The sequence below is a fragment of the Mirounga leonina genome, unplaced genomic scaffold (assembly GCF_011800145.1).
Source record: "Mirounga leonina isolate KUSES-001 unplaced genomic scaffold, KU_Mleo_1.0 Mir_96, whole genome shotgun sequence".
NCBI classification, from domain to species: Eukaryota; Metazoa; Chordata; class Mammalia; order Carnivora; family Phocidae; genus Mirounga; species Mirounga leonina.
This window is the reverse complement of record NW_023270871.1, coordinates 6,508,525-6,534,887: the sequence shown is the minus strand read 5'-3', so window position 1 is coordinate 6,534,887 and position 26,363 is coordinate 6,508,525. Positions and strand designations below refer to the sequence as shown.

General features: G+C 38.1%; 1 protein-coding gene across 2 annotated transcripts in view; it reads left to right on the top strand.

Annotated features, from left to right (window-relative positions):
• LOC118006428 (succinyl-CoA:3-ketoacid coenzyme A transferase 1, mitochondrial) overlaps window positions 1–26,363 on the top strand; it is a 122,838-nt gene that overhangs the window by 36,172 nt on the left and 60,303 nt on the right. For both annotated transcript variants that reach the window (XM_034999094.1, XM_034999093.1), the window contains exons 8-9: window positions 22,685–22,792; window positions 24,044–24,158. In XM_034999094.1, the coding sequence (XP_034854985.1) occupies window positions 22,685–22,792; window positions 24,044–24,158 (223 nt within the window). The remainder of the gene's footprint in view (window positions 1–22,684; window positions 22,793–24,043; window positions 24,159–26,363) is intronic.

The window sequence follows — 26,363 nt, the reverse complement described above, 5'->3', positions numbered from 1 at the left end:
TCTCTCGCTGTGTCTCTCTGTCAAAAAAAAAAAAAAAAAAAAATCTTTAAAAAAAAAAAAAGAAAAGAAAAATAATCAGGATGTATTCCTCATCCTTCTGTAATATAAAACATTCCCAGTGTAGTACCTACTTCAGGAAAAAGAAACCTGTGGAACCAGTATGATTCATGTTAAATAAAGACTGATTTATATTATATGTAACTGTGTATGTTCTGTATACTATTAGCTCACAGTTTTTATTTAAAAGGGTTGCAAAACTATAGCCCATGGCCTCTTTTTGTACCACATCAGAGTTGAGAATGTTTTTATATTGTTAAAGGGTTATTAAAAAAAGAATATGTGACAGAGTCCACAAAGCCTAAAATACTAACTGGACTTCACAGAACAAGTTTGCAGACCCTTAATTTACAGCATGATTTCCATTTCTGTAGTCTAAGTATCTTAAATGTCACTCAGTATTATTTCTTAAAAGACCAATGGGTTCAAGTAGAACTGAAATAGAATAATAACTGGTTTGAAAAAAATCAATGAAGAATTAAACCAAATAATAAGAATTTGTGTGGTAGTGAAATGAATGTGCAATTTGGCAAGCCTTTTTTGGGGGCAGCCATAATGAAAGGAGGATCAGATACAACAACTTGCATATCCGTCCACAGTTGTTACAATTTCTTTGAAATCTCAAGGCCTTTGTCAGTAAATCTGACTTTCAATTATCATGAATCAATGGACTGATTCTATTAGAAGCATCTTGCCTTTTCCTGCCTGTTTGACTGGTCTCATCATTCTTGAGGGCCAGTTTCTTGTGTCCACAGCGCAGAGCCAGGTGAATGTCGGAACCCAGGACTTCTGCAACCTGAGCCTTGTCTGGCATGCAGCTGCAGCTCCTGCTGACTGGCTGGCGTTGGAGTAATCCTGTGTTCCTGGCGTTGGGAGGGACACTACAGCCCTGAGCTCTCATCTTCTCTGGAGGTGTACCCTCTGCATCCCGGGGAGAGGGAGGGAGAGGAGTAGAGAGACTTTGGGCATGGTGAGGCTGATTTTCTCAGCCTTCCGAACTGTGGCTCTTAGCTTCCTGTTTTGTTTTTAGTCAGAAACACACTTAGGATCTGTCTGGTTATTTTGTATTTGTTGGTAAGGTAAATCGAGAGATCAGGGACTTAACCAGGGCAGCCCTGTGCTTTCTTGTATAGCACCAGTCCTCTGAAGCGATAGAGAAGGCTGGAACCAGCCTACATATATTCTAGTGACAAGAGGCAAAAGATAGTTATCTTAGCTAGATTTACTTAATTCCTCATTCTTGTAAACAGAAGCTCAGAAAACTCCATACTTAAGCAACATTTCTGCAGTAACATGCATTTTATATCATTTTCTGTTTGTGCCATGCTTTATGTTTTTCAAAGCACTTTCACATATATTCACCCATTTGATCCTCTTACCTATCACCAGGTGACATAGGAGGAGAGGCAGTTTTATTACAGTATTACAAATGAGAAAACTGAGATATGGGTAGGTTTTGGGGGCTAGATCACTAGGAGGTTGAATGGTCTAAAGAAAAGGACACTTGGAAGACTTGGTTTAAGTCCTGACTTTCCAAGCTCCATCTGCCACTGGCAGGCTATGACGAGTACCAAGGCTTTATTTTTGAGATGCTCATCAATAAGAAGAATTGCAAAGTTGAAAATGTAGGTAGGTAGGTATATGGGATTTTACAAGAGGTGGGACTTAAGCACAAATGAAAGGGTCATGGTTGTAGCGTGGGTACTGTGTGTGGAATGGGTTTTACGATGGCATGAAGGAAGGCAGGGTGACCAGTGATTCAGGCAAGAGGCAATGGTGGAGTGCAGGTGGGGAAGGGTGATAGAATTGAGGTAGATAGTATTGTGGCAGAGGAATCTATCAGACTTGCTGATGCACTGGATATGGGTGCTGGGGAGAGGAAAGTCAGAGATTAAAATAACTCCTCAACCTGACTCAAGCAATGGTGTGCCACTTCCTGAAATAGGAAACTTGGCCGAAGGGGAAACAAGGGTTCTGCTAGGCGTGAGTTGGCTTTTTTAGGCATTCAGGTGGTAACTTTCCAGGTGCATGTGGACATGTATGTACAGTGCTCAGTGGAGAGGTCTGGAAGGGAGTTATACTATTGGGAATAATCTACATATATTTGATAATTAGTCATGGAATGGAAAAGACCGTTTAGGGAAAGAAGTTCTGGGACGGAGTTCTTAGGAGTCTCAGTGTATTTCTTTATTTTATTTATTTTTTTTTTTTTTATGAACAGAATCTGAGATTAAGAATTGTATCTTTGTCTCTCACTAGCATCGTGACCTTGGACAAATTACTTTAAAATTCCAGCTTCTTTATAGTATCTCCTGTCTACCCATTTCAAGGGTCTATTTTGAGCACTAGTGGGAAAGGGCATTTGAATATGTTTTCTAAAGCTCTCAAGTGCTATGTGCTCACCTTGATCCCTTCTGCTGTTTTAGTCACTAAACCTCAGATGACTGCCAGTGTTCTCATTGACCCAGTGAGGATGGTTTTGGAACTCTGTGCGTGTGTGGTAGCCGGCAAGGCTCACCCTGCTTATTCTTTCCATGTCTTCCAAGGTTCTTGAGATCCAAGGGAATGAAAATTCCATAACAGCCCCAATTTCTTTCTTTTTTTTTAAGATTTAAAAAATTTATTTATTTGACAGAGAGACAGCGAAAGAGGGAACACAAGAAGGGGCAGAGGGAGAGGGAGAAGCAGGCTTCCCGCAGAGCAGGGAGCCCAATGCAGGCCTCAATCCCAGGACCCTGGGATCATGACCTGAGCCAAAGCCAGATGCTTACCGACTGAGCCGCCCCGGTGCCCCAGATCCCCAATTTCTAAAATCGTAACCTAGTTATCAAAAAACTAACCTAGATATTGTTAGCTTCAATCGGTAAATTACCTAATATTTAAGGCTCATTAAAATCAACCTGAATATGTTGATCCTTTCCTTCAAAAAGTGTGATGACTTTTAAGGGGAATGTCATGGACACCTTAAAGAAAGGAAGGTTCTTAATAAATCTGTCATTAACCTAAGTTGCATATGCTCAAAAATTGATGACCTCTTTTAGCTGTCATGTTTTAAATGAAGCATTAGTTAATGACTTATCTCTTGGGTACTTTTGTCCAGAAGATTTCAAATATTTTGGTTTGGGTTGAAAACTAAAGTTTGTGCCCTGAGGAAACTTGCTTGTGCTGACTACTCATCTTGACTTCTTTTGAATGAAAGTAACATGTTATTCTTTTGGGAACAAGAGAAACAAAATGAATAAAGAGGGACTCAGATATTCATGGATGATTTATGTTCAACCATTGGGCACACCACTGCCTGCAAACATCAGAGGGACTAAGTGTTCAAAAATAGATACTTTCCATATTCCTTAGTATAAAGCACACTGTTACATATAAAAAAAATAGATTGCAGGTGTGTTTTCACTGCTTCCTTATGAAAGCTTTGCCTTATTGAATTTTTACAAACTCATGAAAAAAGTATATCTTATTTTGTTTGTTTTTAGATGAAAAGGTTTGAAACAGTTGCTTAATTTGGGAGAAATAATGAAAGATTAGAAAACAAGAATAACAACTGCTAGAAAGCAATGGTTTTCTACTCTGTGGTTCATTCCATGAAGAAACCAAGACCACTCATGTCCAAGAATGTAGGTCACCTCTTCCATTCAGTTTCTGAAATTTAACATTAGGACATAGCTTCTGTCACTGAATAACTTAAGTCCACATTTAATTGCTTTGAAGAGAATTTTAAATCCAAATCCTATGGGTGGGAAGTTAAACAGGGATGTGAAGAACTTCAGTATCTTTTTGATGCTTTCTGTGAAAAGGAGCTGCATTATTCATTTAAAGAAGCTATTTTAGTTTCCTTAATAATTGGGGGGAGAAGGATACAAGTTTTGCCTTGTATTGTGAAAAAGTTCTTTTCAGTTTTGAATTTCATTTTAAATTTTGGAAAAGCTATGCTGGCATAGACAAAACTCGGGGAAGAAAAATTCATCAGTACCAAACTCAGACAAATACAGGTTGACTATAAAAAGCTACAGGATTAAGGCTGTTGAATTTGAAAGTTTTGGTATAATTTAAATTTCTCTCAGTTTGAGGAATTTACAACCCTCATTCATTTTGAGAATTGGCATCTCAGAAGTGGAATTAGACCTTTAGAAATAAAGGAAGTATTAAATAGAATTTCAAAAGCAGTTCTATAAATCCGTTCCTGCAACAAAAAGTATTTTAGCTTCTGAGTTGTTAATAGATTTTTTCGCCAATGCTTTTGGCATTATGTTTGCATCCAAAAAGGTTTTGTTTATTTTTCTTCTTTGTTGGTTCATATTTTTTAATGTACAAAGTAGCATTTTACATGTAGATTGATGAGAACTAGGTTTTATAAAAGGACGTAGGAAAATAGAATGGAAAACATTTCTTCATGAAATTCATTCCTAGGAAGTAGAAGGGGCAGTAGAATGGTCTAAGTAGAATAAATACCGCTAAGGTATGCCCTACACAGTGTGCAGTAGACTCTGTCATTGAAATATTTTCAGCACTGACAATAGGTGAAGGAGTTATAGCCTTGTAATGATAAAAATAACAACAACAGAGGCAACAAGTACTATTTATACCGTGCACTTAAGTGCAAAGTACTTTACGTTATCCATTATAATTATCCATTGAGTTAGGTTTTATTATCCTTATTTTACAGAGGAAAGAAATGAGGATAGGGAAAAATTTTATGATAGCAAAGCTAGTAAAGGGGGAGAGTTAAGATCCAAACACATTTCTTTCTGCTTCCAAAGCTTACATGCTTAAGCAAAAGTAAAGGATACAAGGTGTATTTTAAGGTGCATTTTGTCTTATACTTTGCAATATTAACATTTTATTGTAATTTACTACCTCCTTACTGGCAGGGTCATAGATCTTTAGCAAATTGAATTTTTCAATTGACTAAGTATAGCTGCAGGACAAAGTGAATGCTTCCATAAAACACAAAATTAGAAATCATTCAGTGTATTAACCTCTTAAAACTTATAAAATAAGATAGTCCCCTAACAGCTATAAAATGAGAGCCTTCACATTTGGGAAGCTAGAATGGTTTTCCTCCAATTAAAAATGAGGTGGATATGTTATACAATGGTTTGATTCTAAGAAATTTTAGGATTCTATGTAATAAATATTGGCAATGATTATCTACTTAAAAAATACAGAGATCCCCCGCCCCATCCATAGTTTCACTTTGCACAGTTTCAGTTCCCAGTGGTCCGTTGCGGTCCAGAAGCAGATGACCCACCTTCTGATGGTCAGTAGTAGCCTAACGATACTGATCAAAATGCTTACATCATTCACCTCACTTCATGTTATCATGTAGGCATTTTATCATCTCATATCCTCACAAGAAGAAGGGTGACTATGGTACAGTAAGATGTTTTGAGAGAGAGAGAGGCCACATTCACATAACCTTTATTACAGCATATTATTATAGTTCTATTTGATTATTAATTGTTATTAATCTCTTACTATGCCTAATTTATAAATTAAACTTTATCATAGGTAAGCATGTATAGAAAAAAAAATTTGTATAGGGTTTGGTACTGTCCTCAATTTCATGCATCCACTGGGGGTCTTGGAAAATATCCCTCATGGATAAGAGGGCACTTCTGTAGGCACTTCCAGTTTCTGGTCTGGCATCTAAGGAGCCTGGAAGTCACCAAGCCTGTCCTCACAATAAAAAACTGAACAAACTGAAAATCAACAGTGTTTCTTAGAGATTCATCAGGGAATTGAGGTTGCAAGGAAAACCATTGCCTCCAGAATTGGGACAAACAGGATGATACAGAGAATCAGAGCATACTGGAGGAGAAATTGCTGTGGGAACCGACACTCGGGTAGGAAACCCTAAACTAACTGATGAATTGCAGGAGGCTCAATGTGGACAAGCTTGAGAGTTAAAAACTTTGAGGTGGCCCCATTTTGGGTGGGTGGGGGCATACTTTCCTGGGTTTTACCTCCAGGATCTCTAGCAGATTCTCGCAATAAAGGTTGGAGAAAAATCTCCTTGTGCTTCTGGCAGGAGAAGGGGGAAGTGGCCATTTTGAAATATACCCAGAGCATCTCATTATCTTCTTAACAAGGCCTGCCTTCAAGAGAAACTTTTTCATCGGAGCCTAACTGACGGGAAAAGGAAGTATCCAACTCCAGCTCTCTCTAGCCTTCCAGGTGTGGGAAGGGGAATACCCAGCCCTGCCTGCCTCTCATCTTCCTAAAGGAGGGAGAAACCACAAAACTGAGAAGCACTGGTGAAGGTCACACCAGTGGGGGACAAAGTCTCCCTAGAAGACAGACCTAATCACAAAACTGTGGATGCTTCCCTGTCCTCCCCACCTTCAAAATGGCCACCACACAGTAGAGCTCCTATATCATGATAGGGAAATACAACTAAAAGATTTTCCTATCTCAGACCTTATTTAAGAAGAAGTCTCGGGGCGCCTGGGTGGCTCAGCCGTTAAGCGTCTGCCTTCGGCTCAGGTCATGATCCCGGGGTCCTGGGATCGAGCCCCGCATCGGGCTCCCTGCTCCGCGGGAAGCCTGCCTCTCCCTCTCCCATTCCCCCTGCTTGTATTCCCTCTCTCGCTGTGTCTCTCTCTCTCTCAAATAAATAAATAAAATCTTTAAAAAAAAAAAAAAAGAAGTCTCTAGGGAAATCCAAACGAGGAGACAAAAAACAAGGACATCACAGAAAAATTGGGCCTCTGACACCGATAGCTACAGCAAACAGTAGTCACAACCTAAACTCCAGCTAGCTAAGCATAAAACCTCACTTTCAGGGCCTATTTACCTCAGTTTCTTTTACCCAGTACATCATGCCTGGCTTTCAACATTTTAAGGCATATTAAAGGCAAACAATACCATTTGAAGAGAAAAACCCACTTTTAATATAAAGACACAGATAGATTAAAAGTAAAGGGGTAGAGAAAGAAATACAACGCTAACACTAATCACAATAGCCCTGGAGTAGCTGTATTACCATCAGACAAGCAGACTTCAGAGCAAGGAAGATTATCAGGAATAGAGATATTCCATGATGATAAAGGGACCAATTCTTTATGAAGACACAATAATCCTGAATGAATGTGCAGTGGCATTTGGTTCTTGTTCCTGATTTTTTCCCCCCATACTCACAGTACTAGCCTCGTCTTGATTTTTAGAGTCACCAGCACTAGCTGCCCCATGCCATCTTTTAGCTGTTTGGACCCCAGCTCTGTGAAGCCCCTTTCCCAAGTACCAGTTCCAGTCACTTCCTTTTGCTCCCTCTTGGACTTACTAAATTGGTGTCACCTCAGTGCTTTCTTGCCTTTTCAGTTCTCCAATTTCTTATTTAAATTCTCTTTTGTAAAATAACTGATAAAAATGAACTCAAAATGGAGCACAGACCTAAATATAAAATGCAAAACTATAAAACTCCTTGAACATAACTAAGAGAATATCTAGGTAACCTTGGGTTTGGCAATGCCTTTTTAGATACACATCAAAAACACAATCCATGGCAAAAGATCTGTATAAACAGTATATATATACAAAGACAGTATACATATGGCAAATAAGCCAACATCATATGTCTTTAGAGAATTTCAAATTCAAACAATGAGATAGAACTATACACTTATTAGAGTGGCTAAAATCCAAAACACTGACAACACCAAAATCTAGAGAGAATGGAAATATGGGAATGTTCCTTCACTGCTGGTAAGAATGCAAAAACGGTAAAACTGCTTCCAAAGACAATTTGGCAGTTTCTAACAAAGCTGAACATGCTCTTACCATATAATCCAGCAACTGAGGTGCTTGGTACTAACCCACTCTGCTGCTTGTAACCCTTCCTGAAAGATTAATAAATTGCCTATTTTTGTTTCCCTATAGAATGTGTAGTGGGCTTGTTCATGCTCTCAGTCTGAGCCATTGTTGAATTTGATATTTGGTTTCCTGTATTTGTCCCAAATATCCAAGTACCACTTTCCTGGTATTGTATGCAGACTTTCACATATGCCGACTTTCACAAAGAAATAAAAGTTTTATTCTTTAAAAGGTCCTATGTGACCACGTAGAGATAAAAACAACACTTCACTTAAATGTGGGAAGTGGACAGTCGGCTAGAAGTGCATTCTAGGTGCACGTTGAGTCAAGTTTGTAGCTTACCAAAACAACAAAAATCAGAGGTGTTTGGGAGTATAGTAAAAAACATGACTGTTAAGTTCACAGATGATAGGGATCTGCTCTGTATGACACAGTGATTATCTTAGTCTCACAATCTAGTTGATGAGACAGGGCTCACCTAGAAATTAGAAGTTGTATGTGGAGCAATGGGTGCTAAATTTAATGGTAAAGGTGGTAATTGCTGTGGGATCCTGCCTACTGTTGTGGGCTATGGGTTTGTGCGTCCAACCCCACAGGACCCCTTTCTATTTCTTGGCCTTATTTCTGCATATATTTATAGTGGTGTATTGTAAAGGAGGGCTAGAACTCTAGGCATTTGACACTCTCCTTCTTGACTCACAGGTCTAAGGATATTTGGCTGTGGATGGGCCAAAGTGGGATGTAGAGACATTTCCTACATGAAATCAAGGGCTTTGAAGGAACGATGGAATTGGATATCTCTTGGCTTGATTTCTTTAATTCCTGTTCATATATATTATGAAATTATGACCATATGACCATAACATATGTTAAGTATATATATTTAACAACATAAAACATTAATAAAGTTTTTGCAGGTCATTAAATATTCCCCCCAAAAAGGCTATTTCAATAGTTATACTCAAATTTATATTAACAAATCTCTGTTGTTGGACTTGTATGTTGTTTTCCATCTTTCCCTATTACTGACAGTGCTTTAGTGAGTGTTCTTGTTTCTGTGCACATCTGATTATTTTCTTTGACAAAATTTCTTTTTTTTTAAAGATTTTATTTATTTGACAGAGAGAGAGCGAGAGAGGGAACACAAGCAGGGGGAGTGGGAGAGGGAGAAGCAGGCCTCCCGCTGAGCAGGGAGCCCGATGCGGGGCTCGATCCCAGGACCCTGGGATCATGGCCTGAGCCGAAGGCAGACGCTTAATGACTGAGCCACCCAGGCGCCCCTGACAAAATTTCTAGAAGTGAATTTTTTTGTGTGCGTGCATAAACATTTTACAAACTTTAGATAAATATTGCTAAATTATTCTCTAGGAAGGTAATTTCAATTATCCCATAGTGATATATAAAAGTATCACTTTTGAACCATTCTTGACAACATGGATATTATACTTAAAATTGTTTTGATGATTTGCTATGTAAAAAATGCTGCCCTATGGTTTTAATTTATAGATCTTTGATGACAAGGGAAATTGAATATTTATTGGCTATTTATTTTTCTTTTGTGATTTTATGTGTTGTTGGTATGACTGTTGTTCTTTTTAAAGGGAATGTCTCTAGTATTTCATTCCCAGGTTCTAGAATCTCCCACTCAGATGAAGAATTGTGTGAGTGAGAAGAGGAAGTGCAGGATTGTAGTTGATGTGTGATCTGAAGCTAGGCTCTGTGGTTTGAACCCAGCTTCCTGGGGCTATCTTCCTAGCTGCTCCACCCTGGGAAAGAACTTGGATTAGCTCTAGCTAGTAAACTAGAAAAGGAAGAGCATCTTTTTTTTTTTTTTTTTAAAGTCATTTTATTTATTTTTTTCATCATGATACATGTACTACTTCATCCCCATCACCTATTTCCCCCATCCCCCAACCCACATCCCCTCTGGTAACCAGCAGTGTGTTCTCTGTAGTTAAAAGTGTTTCTTGGTTTGCCTCTCTCTTTCTCTCTTTTTTCCCCTTTTTTCATTTGTTTTGTTTCTTTTTATTTAAATATATATAATGTATTATTTGTTTCAGGGGTATAGATCTGTGATTCATCAGTCTTACACAATTCACAGCGCTCACCATGGTACATACCCTCCCCAGTGTCCCATTACCCAGCCACTCCATCCCTCCCACCCCCCTCCACTCCAGCAACCCTCAGTTTGTTTCCTGAGATTAAGAGTCTCTTATGGTTTGTCTCCTTCTCTGGTTTTGTCTAGTTTCATTTTTCCCAAAAGGAACAGCATCTTGAACCCATAGCAGTAACTTAGTTATGGAAGTAAAGATGGATAAGGCTCTCAGAGAGACGTAACCGTGACTGGCAACTATACCCACAGAACGAACCCATTCCTAAAATAAGGTGTGAGTCAAGTGCTTTGTTGATTCACTGTTTTGAGACAGCTCTCTAAAACTTATGGTCATGATTTCCCACAAAATCATCTCACTGCAAATGACATAGATTCTGTTGAGAAAGGGAAGGCAAGAAAAGGCCAGAGGGAATTTCTAACATAATATAATGATTTTGGAATCTTTACCTATGATACTCTCTCTGAAAGGTTATTGAGTAGTAAGGCACAGTATGACTGATATAAATCGAGGGGATACTCTCTCACAAAACTGTCTTATTGCAAAAAAGGACAAAGATTCCTTTTACTCATTTTACTTTCTCCTTTAGTTTACCTAACAACTTTTGACCTACTTATTGATTTATTCCATGTTGGTGTTAAGAATTTAGCTTGTGATTTTAAAGTCACTCCTATTAAAATAATAGTGGCTTTCCTCACTCCTTCCAGAGACCTTGTCAAAAAATGTTATTTTTTCCACTTCAAATATAGATCTCGTCTACAAATACTGAAGTGATAATTAGGGCTTATGCAAGATTGTTTCATTTTAAAAATTGGCTGCTTTTTTTTTTTTTTTTTTAAGGAGTTACTCTCCCAAGTCTTTCTTGTTCAAGAGTATAGCTTAAAAAAGAAGGCATTTTAAAGTCATGGCTTACATAAATGATTTAAGTAAGAAATGTGTGAGAGGAAAAGTGATAAGCATTACTCATTGACCCCTTTTGTGTTACTGGTTATGTTTCTTATAAACACATTTCAGCATGTATCATTATTGTAGTTTTAGCACATAGCATATGGCAGCTTTCTAAAATTAGAATATATTCAGATTTCCCAGTGTCCTTTTACTAGGCCCCTAGAAAATCCAGGTGCACAACCAAAAATTAATAAAAGTGAGAGGATGTAATTGCCAAGTTGTTAAAAATTTCTTTTCTGGAGAGAAGCCTCAATAGTCAAAAGAAACTGCTCTAGCAGCATTATTAGTTAAGATGAACTCTCTTGTGAGTTTTTTGAAGTATGAAGGAAATCACATTTCTTTTTTGTTCAGGATGGCTGTTGCCATTTCTGATAGCTTTTCCAAAATTAGGTTCCTCATTTCATAAAATGAAATTTTCAGACTTCTTTCTGCTGCTCCCATTCCTGCATGCCCTAAATCTCTTCACATTCCCCCAGATCACATTCTTTCCTGAGTCCAGGACTTTGCTCTCGCCATTTCTTCTGCCTGAAATGCCCTCCCCACCCTTCTTTTTGTGGTTCATTTCTGCATTCTGAGTGGAGCTTTCCCTCTATGATAGCATTTATCACCACTTGTACTGTGATTCACTGTTTACCTATCTCCTCCATTCGACCAGGAGCACCTTGTGGGACCTTGTCCTACTCATCTTTGTATCCCCAGCATCTGACCTGATGCCTGGCACATAATAGATGCTCATTAAATGATGTTTGAGTCACTGAGCCAGCAATTTTAAAATATAAGCAATACTTTGCAGGCTTAGAAGTGTTCTGCTCGTTCCACTTGATTGGCATCATTATCCTGCTGTGGTCTAAGGAAGCAAAAATGCCTTATCCTCAGTGGTTCTTCCTGACAGCTTTATATTTGAGGCCTTTGTCAGGCCCTGAACTGAGAGACTTGATAATCTGCTACCAGGTGTTCTGTAATTCCTTTCCTTATTACTGTGACTAGCTTCCTCCGACTTCCCTGGGGTCATTTTATCTCAAGATGTGCCTTTTAATGCTGGCTGGAATAGATAGTGTGCCTCATTCAATAGGCTTTTATTACGCAGTTAAAGTAGAACAAACCATATGGTAGTTAACTAGATATGTAGCAGGTAATCAACTGGTGGCAAATAAACTGGCCTTGTAAATGCAACTGACTGTTTACTCAGGTGAGAGTTGGCCTAGCAAACATGTAAGTCCAGAGGAGTATGGAAGGTAACTAAGTGGCATGGAATTAAAATCATGTGTTGCGTTTAACAAAGTACACCCAGTAAGAGGGGAATGATTTAGTGTTCAACAACCTAGAGTAATTAAAAAGATACATTAATTTGCATACTTTAAGGTCTTTTTATAGCACATCCGAGAACTAATGTAGACTTACAGCATGTAAGGACTGGAAAGAATGTAACGCATCATTTAAAACTCAACTTCCACATTTTAGAGATGAAATGACTTTAAGTGGTTCACATAAGAACACAGTGCTAGATGACATTAGGGTTAAAACCAGAATCTACATCTTCTGACCCCAGACCCAGTACTCTATATCATGCTCTTTTGTCTCCTTATTTTTTAAGTATAGGAGAAGTGGATAAAATACATGGCCTTAGAATCGTATGGACAAAAGTATTGGCATCAACAAATTACTGTTTACCATCAACCATAGCTGCTTGTCTTTAATGGAGGGAAATTCTGTCTAAAAGATCAGGGTGCTTCTTTTAATTATCATTCTTAACTTTTCAAATGTGGTGTTGAGTTTCAGGGATGAGCTGTATATGACAAAAAGACATTTTAGATTTGGGAGTTCATCAGCTTCATTCACCGTAGGTTTTTCAGTCATTGCTGTGAACGATGACCTCAGAGGCAGGACTGGCTCTGCTTTCCTAGTGATAACTAGAGGCTGAAATTCTTTGTGGGAAAAAAAAAGGAACCAAGTGATGCCAGCCATAAAAACGATTGTGTGTACCTGCTGTTTGTAGGGAGGGAATGGGCATTTGCTTGTTCTTACTGCTAACATCACAGCTGAGAAGGTGATGAGTATGTGAATTTCTTTAGGACTTAAAGATCTAGTTTTGGGAATTGTACACTGAGGGGTGGGAAAGGTATGTTGTCTTGAAGTTTATTTTTACATCTTATGTCTACCTTTTTTTTTTAAGATTTTATTTATTAGACAGAGGGAGAGGGTGAGAGCAAGGGAGAGAACAAGCAAGGGGAGCAACAGAGGGAGAGAGAAAGAAGCAGACTCTCCGCCGAGCAAGGAGCCTGATGTGGGGCTTGATCCCAGGACCCTAGGATCATGACCTGAGCTGAAGGCAGACACTTAACCAACTGAGCCACCCAGGCGCCCCTTATAGTAAATCAGGGAAAAAGAAACATGGCATTTTAATGTTCTTCATGAAATAAGATAGGATGAAATGAAATGAATAGGATGCCTTTGCTTACTGCTTTATAGAATGAAAACATATAGAGAACATTGAAAAGGTGAAATGAAAAAAGAAAGCTCTTGTTCTTTGCCACATGGTGAAGGATTTTAAATTTAAGAATTATCGAGTCTCACAAGGTGAATACTAGTTCCAATCTCTGTTAGATTAAGCAACCGTGAACCGTGTTCCAGAAATGCTAGAGTTTAACCCAATTCTACTTTGCAGTTTATGTGTTAAATACTGGGTTTTTACATTGTAAAAAGCTCCAAGGATGATTAACAACCCCAAATGGAAGGAAACAGTCTTAAAAGAGTAACCTTTCAAAGTTTCAGTTGGCATCACTAATAGGCAGTTTTTTGGCGACTGTAAAGCTGAACACAGACTTTCTCTTCCTGTTTCTCTATAACTCTCTTCATTGAAAAATGTTCCCAGTTTAATTCTTTTAATTATATCATGTCTCCCTGTTTTCCTTGGGGTATGTGATAATGGTGTAATTTTTTCCCCTAGTATTGTAGATAAGACTGGTGCTTTGAATGAACGTGTTAGAAGTGTTTTAATTCCTTTGGGTAGATGTACTCCTTTTAATTACTTCTCTGGATTTGCTACAGCCCTAATAAAATTTCCTTTTAGACCAAGATATCACAAATAAAATTTGGATATTTATAATACTGCCTAAATGTTATTAAATCACATATTTAGCGAAGATTGGCATTTTTGGTCAAATTTAAAAAAAATGCTAGCAAAAAAACCATCATGGACTAGACTGTTTGGATATAAGAGTACATGGAAATGAAAATAATACTTATAAACTGCTTTTAAATTTGTTTTTATTTTTTTTTTTAAAGATTTATTTATTTTGGAGAGAGAGAGCACGAGCAGGAGGGGCAGAGGGAGAGGGAGAGAGAATCTCAAGCAAACTCTGCACTGAGCATGGGGCCCAACATGGGGCCTGATCCCACAGCCCTGAGTTCATGACCTGGGCCCAAACCAAGAATCAGACACTTAACCAATTGCACCATGCAGGTGCCCTGCTTTACAATTTGTTTTTAAAATACAGTCTCTCCAGGGGCGCCTGGGTGGCTCAGTTGGTTGGGCCACTGCCTTTGGCTCAGGTCATGATCCTGGAGTCCCAGGATCGAGTCCCGTATCAGGCTCCCTGCTTGGTGGGGAGTCTGCTTCTCCCTCTGACCCTACCCCTCTCATGTTCTCTCTCTCTCTCTCATTCTCTGTCTCTCAAAAAAAAAAAAAAAATACAATCCATTACAAAAACTATTGGGGTAGTCCATGAAGTAAGTAATATTCCTACTTTTTTTTTTTTTAATCAATATGGCCTATTAATTTTGTGGCTAATCACAGTTTTAGTAAATTAAGCTATTTTTAGGTAAAGCTTTTCTTTTAATGAGTTCAAACTGCTTCATCCGTTTTCCTTCTCATCCCATGTTTCAGATGAGACATTGTAGAGAGGAAGGATTGTTTTTATTTTGTAATGAGGGACATGAGGTTTAAGGTGTTTATCCTGAACTCTGAGGCTGGACAGCAAATGGAGAAAGGAAAATTTTTCTGGCATTTTTTTGGGTGTTTCTGTCACATGTAGTCTTTGTGCTGGTGCTTAGGTAAACCCTTTTATATTTCCACTTCAAAAAAATTATTAGGCCAGGTATTATTTTACAATATTTGTTCCCTGCTGAATTTCATTCAGTTAATATTGGCCCATTTTATTTTCCTAACCAGTAGAGACCAGATGGTAGTATTTTTTTTTTTTTTAAGATTTTATTTATTTGTCAGAGAGAGAGAGCATAAGCTGGGGGAGCACCAGAGGGAGAGAGAGAAGCAGGCTCTCCACTGAGCAGGGAGCCTGATGTGGGACTCGATCCCAGGACCCTGGGGTCATGACCTGAGCCGAAGGCAGACACTTAACCGACTGAGACACCCAGGGGTCCCCAGATGGTAGTATTTCTATCTTAATAGTGTCAGCTCTTTTTTTCTGGCCTTGTATTGTTCTCCAATTTAATAAATGCACTGTTTAATTTTTACCCATTTTGTTCCAGAGATGATCTAAAGTAGCTTACAAGACACAGAATATATACAAAACAACATTTAAAAGTAGGGCTATACGAAGAAAGAAAAGCAATAGTAGGGCTTTAAAATGGAGCTGGAATTAGACTGAAAAATCATACTGTCATGGCAAACATGAGTGAGTACAAGATGTCAAGTAAAAATGAAAGTACTCACATAGTTGATAGTACATATCATATAAAGGAAACTAATGATCAGATCAAGTGAAGTACAATTATTCTTGCTATTAAAACTAGACAGAATTTTATCGTGGCACCCTGTTATAATTGCATGAAAGAACTCATTTGATTGTAAGAAGGAGAAACTGACTCTTTATAACAATGGTATAAAGATACTGGTTTTCTCCAGGGGCAGACTCTTCTTGGAACATTAAAAGGATGTTTGGACTCCTGGAATATTGTTTTTGTCACTTGAACTTTTGCTAAATACTTGGGAGATCATGAGTCTGAGATTGTCTTCTCTGACAGAGATGGAAATGTATCTGTTCATAATTGCCCATTGCACGCAGACCCTTTCCTCTGAACCACAGTGGACTCAGAATGTGTTCCCTGTCTTCATTTAAGGCCTTGATAAAGATGTTGAACAGGATAGGACCAAAGACCTTACCCCACTAGAGTGGGCTTCTCTTCTAATCTGGGGTCGAGCTGAGGCTGGAGAGTAGGGGGGCTGTTTATGGACCAAACTTCGAAATCTCATGAAGGATTTTATAGATCAGGAAACTCCTTTGTGTGTAGCTTTCATCGGATTTGTAAAGAACTACACATTTCCCCCCAAAGGTTACAAAGCACAGCATTGGAGACTTCTAAGGATTGTCAAGCCATCAAGTACTTCTGTGATTCTTCAAGTACTTACCTACCTGTCTGCTACCTATCATAGCAGACTCCCTGTCCGTTTCCTTCATTGCTATATCTAGTAGGTGCTTAATTTGTATTTGTTGATTTTAAGTGAATGTATCCAAGGCACATTTCCCTGCTAAGTCTGTACAGCTCTTCCATGAGGAACTTGGTCAGGTTTTTTGTGAAATCACATACTGCTTTTCTCCGGGCCTGCCAGTGTGCTAGCCTGATCTGCAGATCAGTGCAGTCCATGCTGCATGGTGTGGTCTGGGGGAAACTTGTACTGGTGCCTCACAATATTCTTTTCTCTGTTTCATGACCTTACAAACTATCTGTTTAATAATCCATTTTAGAATACTGTTGTGAACCGAGCCCCTATTTTGAAAAGGAGTCTATTTCCCTCTCTCCATCTGCCAACGTCGCTACCATTTTTCACTTGATTATAATTCTGTGACCATATTATCAGGCTCTTTAGGAATCCTTGGATATCAGGGGCGCCTGGGTGGCTCAGTCGGTTAAGCGTCTGCCTTAGGCTCAGGTCATGATCCCAGGGTCCTGGGATCTAGCCCCACAGCGGGTTCCCTGCTCAACAGAGAGCTTGCTTCTCCCTCTGCTGCTCCCCCTGCTTGTGCTCTCTATCTCTCCGTCAAATAAATAAATAAAATCTTTAAGAAGAAAAAAAAAAAAAAAGAATCCTGGTATATCATTTTGTGTATGGCCTAGTATTAGAGAATCTCTCTCTTCTTGGAATTCAGTTTCTCCTTAACCATATTAGTACTGCCCTTTCCTTCTTGCTGATGGGGAAGTCAGGAGCAAGATGGAGTCGAACTGCTGTACTTGTTTCTGTCATCTGTCTCAAGCAGTGCTGATTACCATTTCCGAATTCTCCATTCAGCAACAGCAAAATCACCCCAGAAACCACTCTTTCATCATCTGTAGCATTTTGTATATGACTCCTCTCATTCCAATTTTGTGCCTTTTGGCACACCTCTGAAGGTTTCATGTGACTCTCATTTTGTCCTAGATCATACTTGTCTGTCTTTTGTGTGAGCCCTTGTGAAATACGCAGAACCACATAGTTACCCATGTTATCACCTCTTACACTTTTCTTTATGTGCTCTTCTGTTCATTGTCAAGGTGGTCCGTTCTCCTATTGTCAGAATGGGGGTTTTGAAAGTCTCTTAAGTTTGTCATTTAGAGTTTCTGACCACTTGATCCTGCTTCTTTTTTTCTCAACTTTTTGAAATCTGCTCTTCTTCAAAGACCAGGATACATTTCTTTGTATGTCCAGGATTCAGTTCCTGGTCTAGTACAAATTCCAATTTTACATTGTCACTTTCTCTCAGGGTTTCCATCATTTCTACTTTACCAAGTTTATCCTTATTGGTTAGAGGTCCAGAATCATGATTTCTCTCACGTTTTCCTTCTGAAATATAGAACTTGTCAGAAGGCAATATAGAATTTATCAGAGGAATATGATGAACAGAAGATATTCAGATAATTAGTGCCTGTCATGATATGACTATCTTATTTCTCAGAAATGTTGACATTCTATTAAAAGTATGTCCTCTACATCTTTAGTTTGGTGAGCACTCATTATATGGCCATTAGTGTGATGTTCTTCCTCCTTTTGAACTCACACTAGATGTACTTCACCACATTTCATCACTAGGTCTGTGGCTTCCCGGGCACATGCATATTTTTCTTGAGATAGCATGTTCTTCTGTCAGCTTGTTTTCACTGAACATTGTAGAATATCTCAGGTTTCAGTAATGACTGTGCAATCATATTTACCCCTGTTCTTAAGGTTCCAAATTCTTTAATAGCCACTCATCTTTTCAGTCTTTGCACTTTTATGTATAGACATCTAAGACCATATATAATTTGTTCCAGGCCCTTTTAGCTTCCATGCCATTGTATCTTTTATTTTTGTACTAATCATATCATCCCTAGCATGAAGCTTAATACAATATGCACCTCCTTGCTCCTTTGGAAATTTTTCCCCCCTTTTTTGGATTCTCAGGAAGGATACCCTGCATGCTGACCTCCCTTTTGCTCCCCATTTTCTCTTCATCTTACCATCCAGAGCACCTCTGCATCTAATTTGTAATGTTTTCTGTTATTGCTCATGGTTCCCTCTTCCATTTTTCTGGTCTTCCACAGCTTTTCCTAATTTGGGGTCAGTGTTTTTCATGATTCCAGACATTATTGCTTGTTGTTGTTTTTTTTATTTTTTGGCAAAAGAATTACATTCTTCCTAACCTGTTTTGAACATTAAAATGACTCAGGAAAGAACCCTGCCGTGTGATTCTCCCCTTGCTCTCAAAACAGGCCTCATCTTGTGTCACAGTGAGGTTGGCAGGTTGGGCCCATTTTTTTGTGGCGATCACGGATTCAGGCTGTCACTAAAACAAAATTAAAAAAATAAGAAAGTTATTGCCTTGCAGCTCCTCTGTTCCCTTACCTGAGATATAAATACTGTTTGCCAAGTAAAAACAAAAGCATTGTCGCCCAAGGATTAATTCTTAGCCTTCTCTGAGCTTTAAAATAAAACTTTTCGGAATGATAAACTAAAAAGGGTACAGGGCAGAGAAAGCCTTTTTAAAACAAAGTTCAGATCAATAAGAATTAACATTTCCTAGCCTCTATTTTCCTGCTAATGACTGAAGACAAGTACTAATTAGAGATGCCTCAAGTGTCTGGGTTTCTAGATGAACCAGATGGTGCTGCATAGCAACTGTGCCTAATGCCCCGGGAAGACTCTGGGTTGTTCTTCGCTACCTGTCCTCCATCCTGCTCTTGTCTGAGGACATTTACATCTGCTCACTGCTTTGCACCGAGACTGTTTCTTTGTAAAGAAACAGTTACTTTGTAACAGTAAGGCCGCTGTTAGAGGCCTTAGTCGGGGAGATCCAGATTGCAGTGATGGGGAATCCCTTGCCTCCCTCTAACTCATTCTCAGATGAATGCGGGTATGCATCTCTACCATTTCCCACTTCTGATTTCGGGAGACACATTTCTGCCATGGTTAGTGAGTGCTCTTGTGAGCTTTTATTTTTACTTTTTTCTTAACAAGCTCATTTTACTCGTCTTTTTCTTTTCAGATTTCCGTTAGCTCTTACGTCATCGCCTGATCTCACTAGACTGTTCCCGCCCCCCCACGTTGGTTCCTCCTTACTGTTCTTTCTCCAAATCACACAAGACCAGCAGAGAAGCCTTCAGTCCCTTCAGTAGCTTGCATTAAGATAGTTCTGCCTCTCCGGTTTTTTTAAACCCTTTTCACAGATTGTCTGAAAACATATGTTTTCTTCTTTCGGTTTGTACTTCAAATATTTTCTTCCTTTGCTATTAACTCTGCTAACCGACTCTGAAAAGCTTTGATTTTTGTATAGAAGTTTTCAATACTGTTGAGTGTTGATGTTTGGACAAATGCTGCACATGTGTTTTCTACAATAGGAAAATCACTTCTATCAGGATGACAAAGCACAGAACTGACTACATTTAACCAGATTCTTGCTTTCTGTCAGAGTTCTTTTGTCAGGACACATTCTGTCACCCTATTTGTGGTGAAATCATGATGTCATTGCCCTCAATAAAGAAACTTTGTCTTAATTTGGTGTTTTGGGGCAAAACTTTATTTTTTTGGAATCAGAAGACAATAGTGATTGGTTACCATCAGCATTTCTGGTTTAAGTGAGAAGTATTACTATTTTTTTTTCCTTTTCCATTACGTTTCTTGTCCTTGCTGAAGGGCAAAGGCAAGGAGACTGGTTAGGAAGCTGCTGTAGTAATTCAAGCAAGAGATATGAGGGCCTGGACTTTTGGAACAGCATCAGGAGAATAATTCGTATTATCTTTAAAAAGCGTAGGCAAAAGAGTTTCCTTAATTCATTTCATAATGTCATAAGCGCTGTTAGAGTTTACAAACCGCAGTTTTTCTTTGAGTTCCTGTTTGCTTTTTAACATGTCCTTTGGTACATGTCTAACTAATTAAGGAATTTATGACATCCTCCACTTAATGTATTCCCCAGTTTGGGAACCTCCTTACTTTGCGTCTGCTGCATCTTAAAAAAAAAAAAAATTCTGTAGGTTTTTCACCCCTTGATTATAGAAGTGAAATGAAAGAAAAATAACTTGTACTGTTACCCAGAGGCAATAATTATTAGCATTTCCTTGTATTTCCTTTCAGGTTTTTTGTAGGTGTAGAGATAATTGTGCCAAAGAACATATCTGTAAATATTTATTTGTACAAAAATCTTTCATTTTTATGAAACATTAAATTATGATGTGTCATAAGTATGGAAACTAAAGTATTGATCCATCATGTGGATGTACCATATATATTTTACCATTAGCCTATTGTGGACGACTTAGGTTGTTTCCAACTCATTATTATTTTACCAAATGCTGTGGCCAATATTTTCATGAATAATAAGTCTTCATATAAATCCTCAGGATAATGGGTTAATGTATAAACAAGTTTTTGAAGTCCAGAGCCTCTTTGAAGGCTTGAATTAAATACATATAAAAATATGAATGAACTCTGATGGCTAAAATTCCAGCTATTTGAAGAAGTAGTGATAATGCCTAGCTGCTCCGCATTTCCTATATCCACCTCCTCTTTCCCTGGTCACCACCCTGAGTTGGAAATACCAGAGCATAGAGAGGCCTTAGGGGGGTAGATACAGATTACAGTGATGGGGAATCCCTTGCCTCCCTCTAACTCATTCTCAGATGAATGCAGGTATGCATCTCTACCCACTATTTCAGCTTGGATCCCCACATGTTTACTGACTCTTACTTGGAATTTTTGTTTGATTTTGGTTAAGATCCTTCTAATTATCGGGGTGCCTGGGTGGCTCAGTCGTTAAGCGTCTGCCTTCGGCTCAGGTCCTGGTCCCAGGGTCCTGGGATCGAGCCCCGCATCGGGCTCCCTGCTCCTCGGGAAGCCTGCTTCTCCCTCTCCCACTCCCCCTGCTTGTGTTCCCTCTCTCACTGTGTCTCTCTCTGTCAAATAAATAAAATCTTTAAAAAAAAAAAAAAGAACCCTCTAATTATCATTGAAGATAGCTTTTATCTACCACATTCTTTTTTTTTTTTTTTTTTTTTTCCAGCTATTTGGGAGCAGTGCAAAATAACTAAAATGACTCTTGTAACTCCTGGTATTCTTTCATTGGAGGAGTATGGTATGGGCATACAGGGTAAAATAGCATAAAAAGTGCAACTTGACCTCGAAACTTCTGGAGAGTTCAGTTATTCGTTTAGTAGGCATGTGCAACTCACCTTGCACAAGTTAGTTCATTTAAGCAAATAGTTCTTTGCTTTGGGTATGGTATATATTGAACTGAGCACCCACCAGTCTTCAAGATAATAGTTTTTCTTGGTACCAGAAAGATAATTCTTTGACCCCAACAGCATTAACCTTAGTTTTTCTTGATCATTGTTATTCTGAGGTTCTTTTTATATTGATATAAAAATGCTATGTTGTCTTTTTTTAATGAATTACAAAATAGCAGACTAACTTGGAGCATTTCATACTGCTGTAAAATGCCCTTTTGCTCTGTGAATGACTTTAATTCTAATTACATTGAGTATTCTAGTTATTAGTTGATATTGCCTTTTTGAATTTCCATATTGAAATTAAGATCTGTCTTTAAGTAAAATTATTTCAGCAACTGCAGTTCTGTCACAATCCTAGGAAGCTAATAACAGAAATAATTAGTAACTGTTACAAATAGCATTTGTATCTATATTTAAAAAGCTCTTCAATTGACCAAGCAAGATGTTGTTACAGATTTTTGTCTTTGATATGATAAATCTCCCATTAATTTTGAAAATCAGGGCTTAAGGGATGTGCTTTCAAATTTTGAGCTGCAATTTGTGAAAGTTCAAGCAGCTGTACTGAGAAACCATTTGACAGATTTGTAACTGAGACTCTTTTAGGCAAAGACTAAGTTTTGGAGATTTATATTCTGTATTTTATGAAGAAATTTGAATTTCTTCTTTTTTTGTGGGTCTAAAAGTATGTGTGTGTAATATATTCTGTCTCTCTTTGATATATATACGTGTATGTGTGTGGGTATATGTATTATTTTTTTTAAGATCCATTTATTTATTTGAGAGAGGGAGGGGGAGAGAGAAGAGAGAGAATCCCAGACTCCCTGCTGAATGTGGAGCCAGACTCTGGGCTCGATCTCACAACCTGGAGATCACAACCTGAGCCGAAATAAAGAGTTGGATGCTAAACCAACTGAGCCACCCAGGCACCCTTATGTGCATTTTTTACACTGTATATATAATCTAAATTGGAGGTAACAATGCATATACTTCACTTTTTTAAAAATAAAAAATGTTCAGTTTAAGCTCTACTTAAATTTTTTTTTCTTTTTGCCTAGGTTGAAGAAATTGTGGATATTGGATCATTTGCCCCAGAAGATATCCATATTCCTAAGATTTATGTACATCGCCTTATAAAGGGAGAAAAATATGAGAAAAGAATTGAGGTAATTGACTTAGCTTTTTTGTTAGTATTTATAAACCTGATTATCAGAGATATGTGCCCCTGGGGCTATTCCAGATGATAAGGAATTAGAGCTGAATGGAAAGTTTACTTTGGATCTTAGTAGGAGCTTCTCATGTGTCCATCCTAAGGGGACATGATCGTCTGTGTTATTGTCTAGTCCAACAGTGACTTGTGTTTACCAAGTGTATATCACCAAGTTACGTGATTCTCTGAGCTGTGTCTTCAGGCTTCTGTAACTATCCTAATTTATAATGCATAGTTTTGACTGGCTGTCCTAGGGTAGAGAAGGTTTTAGCCCTGTTGGACTTAGTGTTTGATTATTCAGAAGTGTCTTTCTTGAAGTTGCTTTGCACTTTATAAAGTCCAGAATGTCATTCCCATTAGCACCAGTCTCTGGGCAGCTAGTAGATATGAGATCATGGCAAGGAGTAGGTACCAGGAGCAGTGGAAGTATTCTAAGGCTACTGAGAGCATAAAGAATGTTCAGCTGGGCCAGAATTGATATCAAGATTCACAGCTGTGTAGGGAGCAGCAACAGAATAGACATCCAGTAGGAGATACTGGGCAATCAGAGATACCATCAGCCGTGTGTCAAACAGAGAGATTTTGCAATCTAATACTAATGTTAGGGGGCTAGGGAGAAAGGATGTGGGACATTTTTGCAAATAGAAACCAGAGTCTATGTCAAGGAGATTTAGTAATGGAAATAGTTTCCTGGCTGGTTTCTGGATATTTTTATGATTCCTGTGATGCACTTGTAGCAAAACCAGTCCAAACTCTGCAGGTGGAAATATGCAATTCGCAGTAGCAACACCTGGTAAAAGCATTCTGACAGCCCTGCAAAAACAGAGTCCCAGGGTCTGTTCCTTTTCTTGGTTCTGGTTCAGTCCTTGAGCACCTGAGAATTCAATTGCAGAAGTCTTAATAAAAGTAATAGTAGTAGCAGTCAGTGTGACAGTAACAGAGGAATTATTTGCTTCAAAAAACAGAACAAGTATATCTTCTTCTTCAAACAAATCTGACCTCTTTCACTTTCTAAAAAATTATTTCTGTCATCAAATACCACCGATGTTATTCTTTAAAAAAGAACTCTCTGTTGTATTATAGATTTGCCTCATAGTAGTAATGGGAGAGACTTAACATTTTTTTCTGGTGAAATTTTATATTTCAGCAGTAATAAAATTCAAGGTATACTTCAACCATGAATAATTTATTTCTGTTTATTTTAAAGCGTTTATCGGTCCGAAAAGAGGAAGATGTAAAAACCAAATCCAGTAAACCTGGAGATAATGTAAGGGAACGTATCATCAAGCGGGCAGCTCTTGAGTTTGAGGATGGCATGTATGGTATCCTTTATCTTTCTGGGGCTGGGCAGAGACATAGTCCTCCCTTTTTCTATATGCATCAGGCTGCTAGGCCTCCTGCATAGTGATTCTTTTCCAGTTCACTTTAACTTTTAAAGCAATGGATCAATTTTTTAAAAATGTGGCATATAACCTAAAGATATCGAGGTATATGAAATTGGAAGTATAATCTGTTTGCCTTCTTGAAACAAAATGGCAACCAAAATTTGCTTAGCTATTTTCTGTTATACAATGGATTTCTAATATACAGTTTGGCATTTTGCTAAAGGTTATTGGGAAAAGAGATTACCCAAGATGAGGGTTTCAAATCTCAGAAGTACTAGTTACAACAGTGCTATTTACTTTCTCTATGTTCTGACATTTGCATACTCATTGAAACATAAGATCCAACTTCTTAACAACCCCTCTTGCCTTTGACAAGGATCCCATGAGTGTACCCTTTTATGTCTAATGTTTTGTAAGGGTACTCAATGAATGATTCAAATTTTGCTTTAGATACTTTGTCAAAAAAAAAAAAGGTAGATTGAGATAATTTAGTACCATTACTGTTCAGTTTTCGAATGTGTTTAACAGTGAGTCTCTTTGCCATTTTGTTGATTTTCAGTACATCAAACATTGAACTATACAATAACAAATACTGCATATAAATACAAATAGTGTTTGATAAAATAAATATTTGTTGAGTGGTAAATACACTAAAGCCATACTTAAAGTTCCTAAAGGAGGATCTAGAAACATGTCAAGGGTCTACATTCTGCGAGCTTCCCCCGTCCATAAATATCATCTTTCAGACTGATACTGACTTGGGAAACTCCCTTTTTCTACTTTATTTTTACCTCCACCACCTCGTTTTTCTTTGTTTTCCAATTTATACGTTGTGTTATGGAGAGAATTCACATGGTGGAGGGGAATATAATGGTACCTCCTCTTCAGCTCCTATATCAGCAAGATAGAGCATCAACCAGTTAACCTAGCAGGTGAAAGCTAGGTCCTTCGTTTTCTTCTGACCTCCAGTCAATTGTTTTCCCACTGACATTTAAACACTGACTATATGATACCACTAATTTTAGTTAGTAATGCCTTCTAGGTGTTCTTATTCGCTGTTATTGTATTGCCTATGAAAAATATTTGCAAGTTCATATAAATGGTCTCTCCATACTACCCACTTTTTTCAACCCAGAGTACACAGACTTCTTTATCCCTGGCATTTGACCCACTAAAAAGCATTAAAGAACTGAAAAAATTATAGAATATGGTGAAAGAATTCAGGTATGAAGCTTGTCATTGGGGTTCCCTTATCTGAAAATACTTGCTCATAATGAAATTAATATCTCAGTGTGATCTGTACATCACTGTGAGAAACAAAGTACCAACTACACTACACTAGATTGTGATTTGGTAAGAAACGAGCCAAGTAGCTATTGTCAGAGCTTCTTAGAGTTAACATGTCTACAAGCAGTGTTTTGGTTCATTGAATCGTCTTGCCAGCCTTCATAGTCTGTAATATTGCATCACATACAAACCTTATTTTTTCTGGCTCTGACTCATAAAGATCTCACTGTTCCTGGAATCTCATCAGAGTGCCATCATTCTTTGCTCTAATTCTGGCCAGTCCTGCAGCGTGTGGTGGTAGTGGACAGTATGGACAGCAGTTCCAGGTGGTGTGGGTGTCTCTGATTTGATCAGCCTGTTTGTGTTGGGAGACAAGATTAAATCTACACCATTACAGACAAATCAGGACCCAATTTTGATCATTTGAGGAAGAAGAGTCAAACTCTCAGCTCTTCAGTGCTTTAACTTAGCTACTTTTTATATAGTCTCAATTATATTCACTGAAACTTAGTCACCTCCTCCTTCTTCTTTGTATCTTGAAGAATTCAGTTACCAATGAATGTTATCCCAGTGACCCAAAGGAATCATTATGGTTTTAGACAGACATTTTGGTATTGTCAGAAAACTCTTTTTAATTTAAAAATGATACCCCTTTTTGAGAATATTAAGTCATTGTTTTTTTTTGGAGTTTTGAATAGTGAAAATTACTTTTAAACAAAGGTCAAGGCATGTTTAATAATACATCAGTCACAATAAGTCGTAATCTACCAGTTCAAATTTGCTAAGCGCATTAACGAAAATAAAATATGTCTTACAATAAAAATGACCTCTGAAGCCACCACTTTGATATCTTTA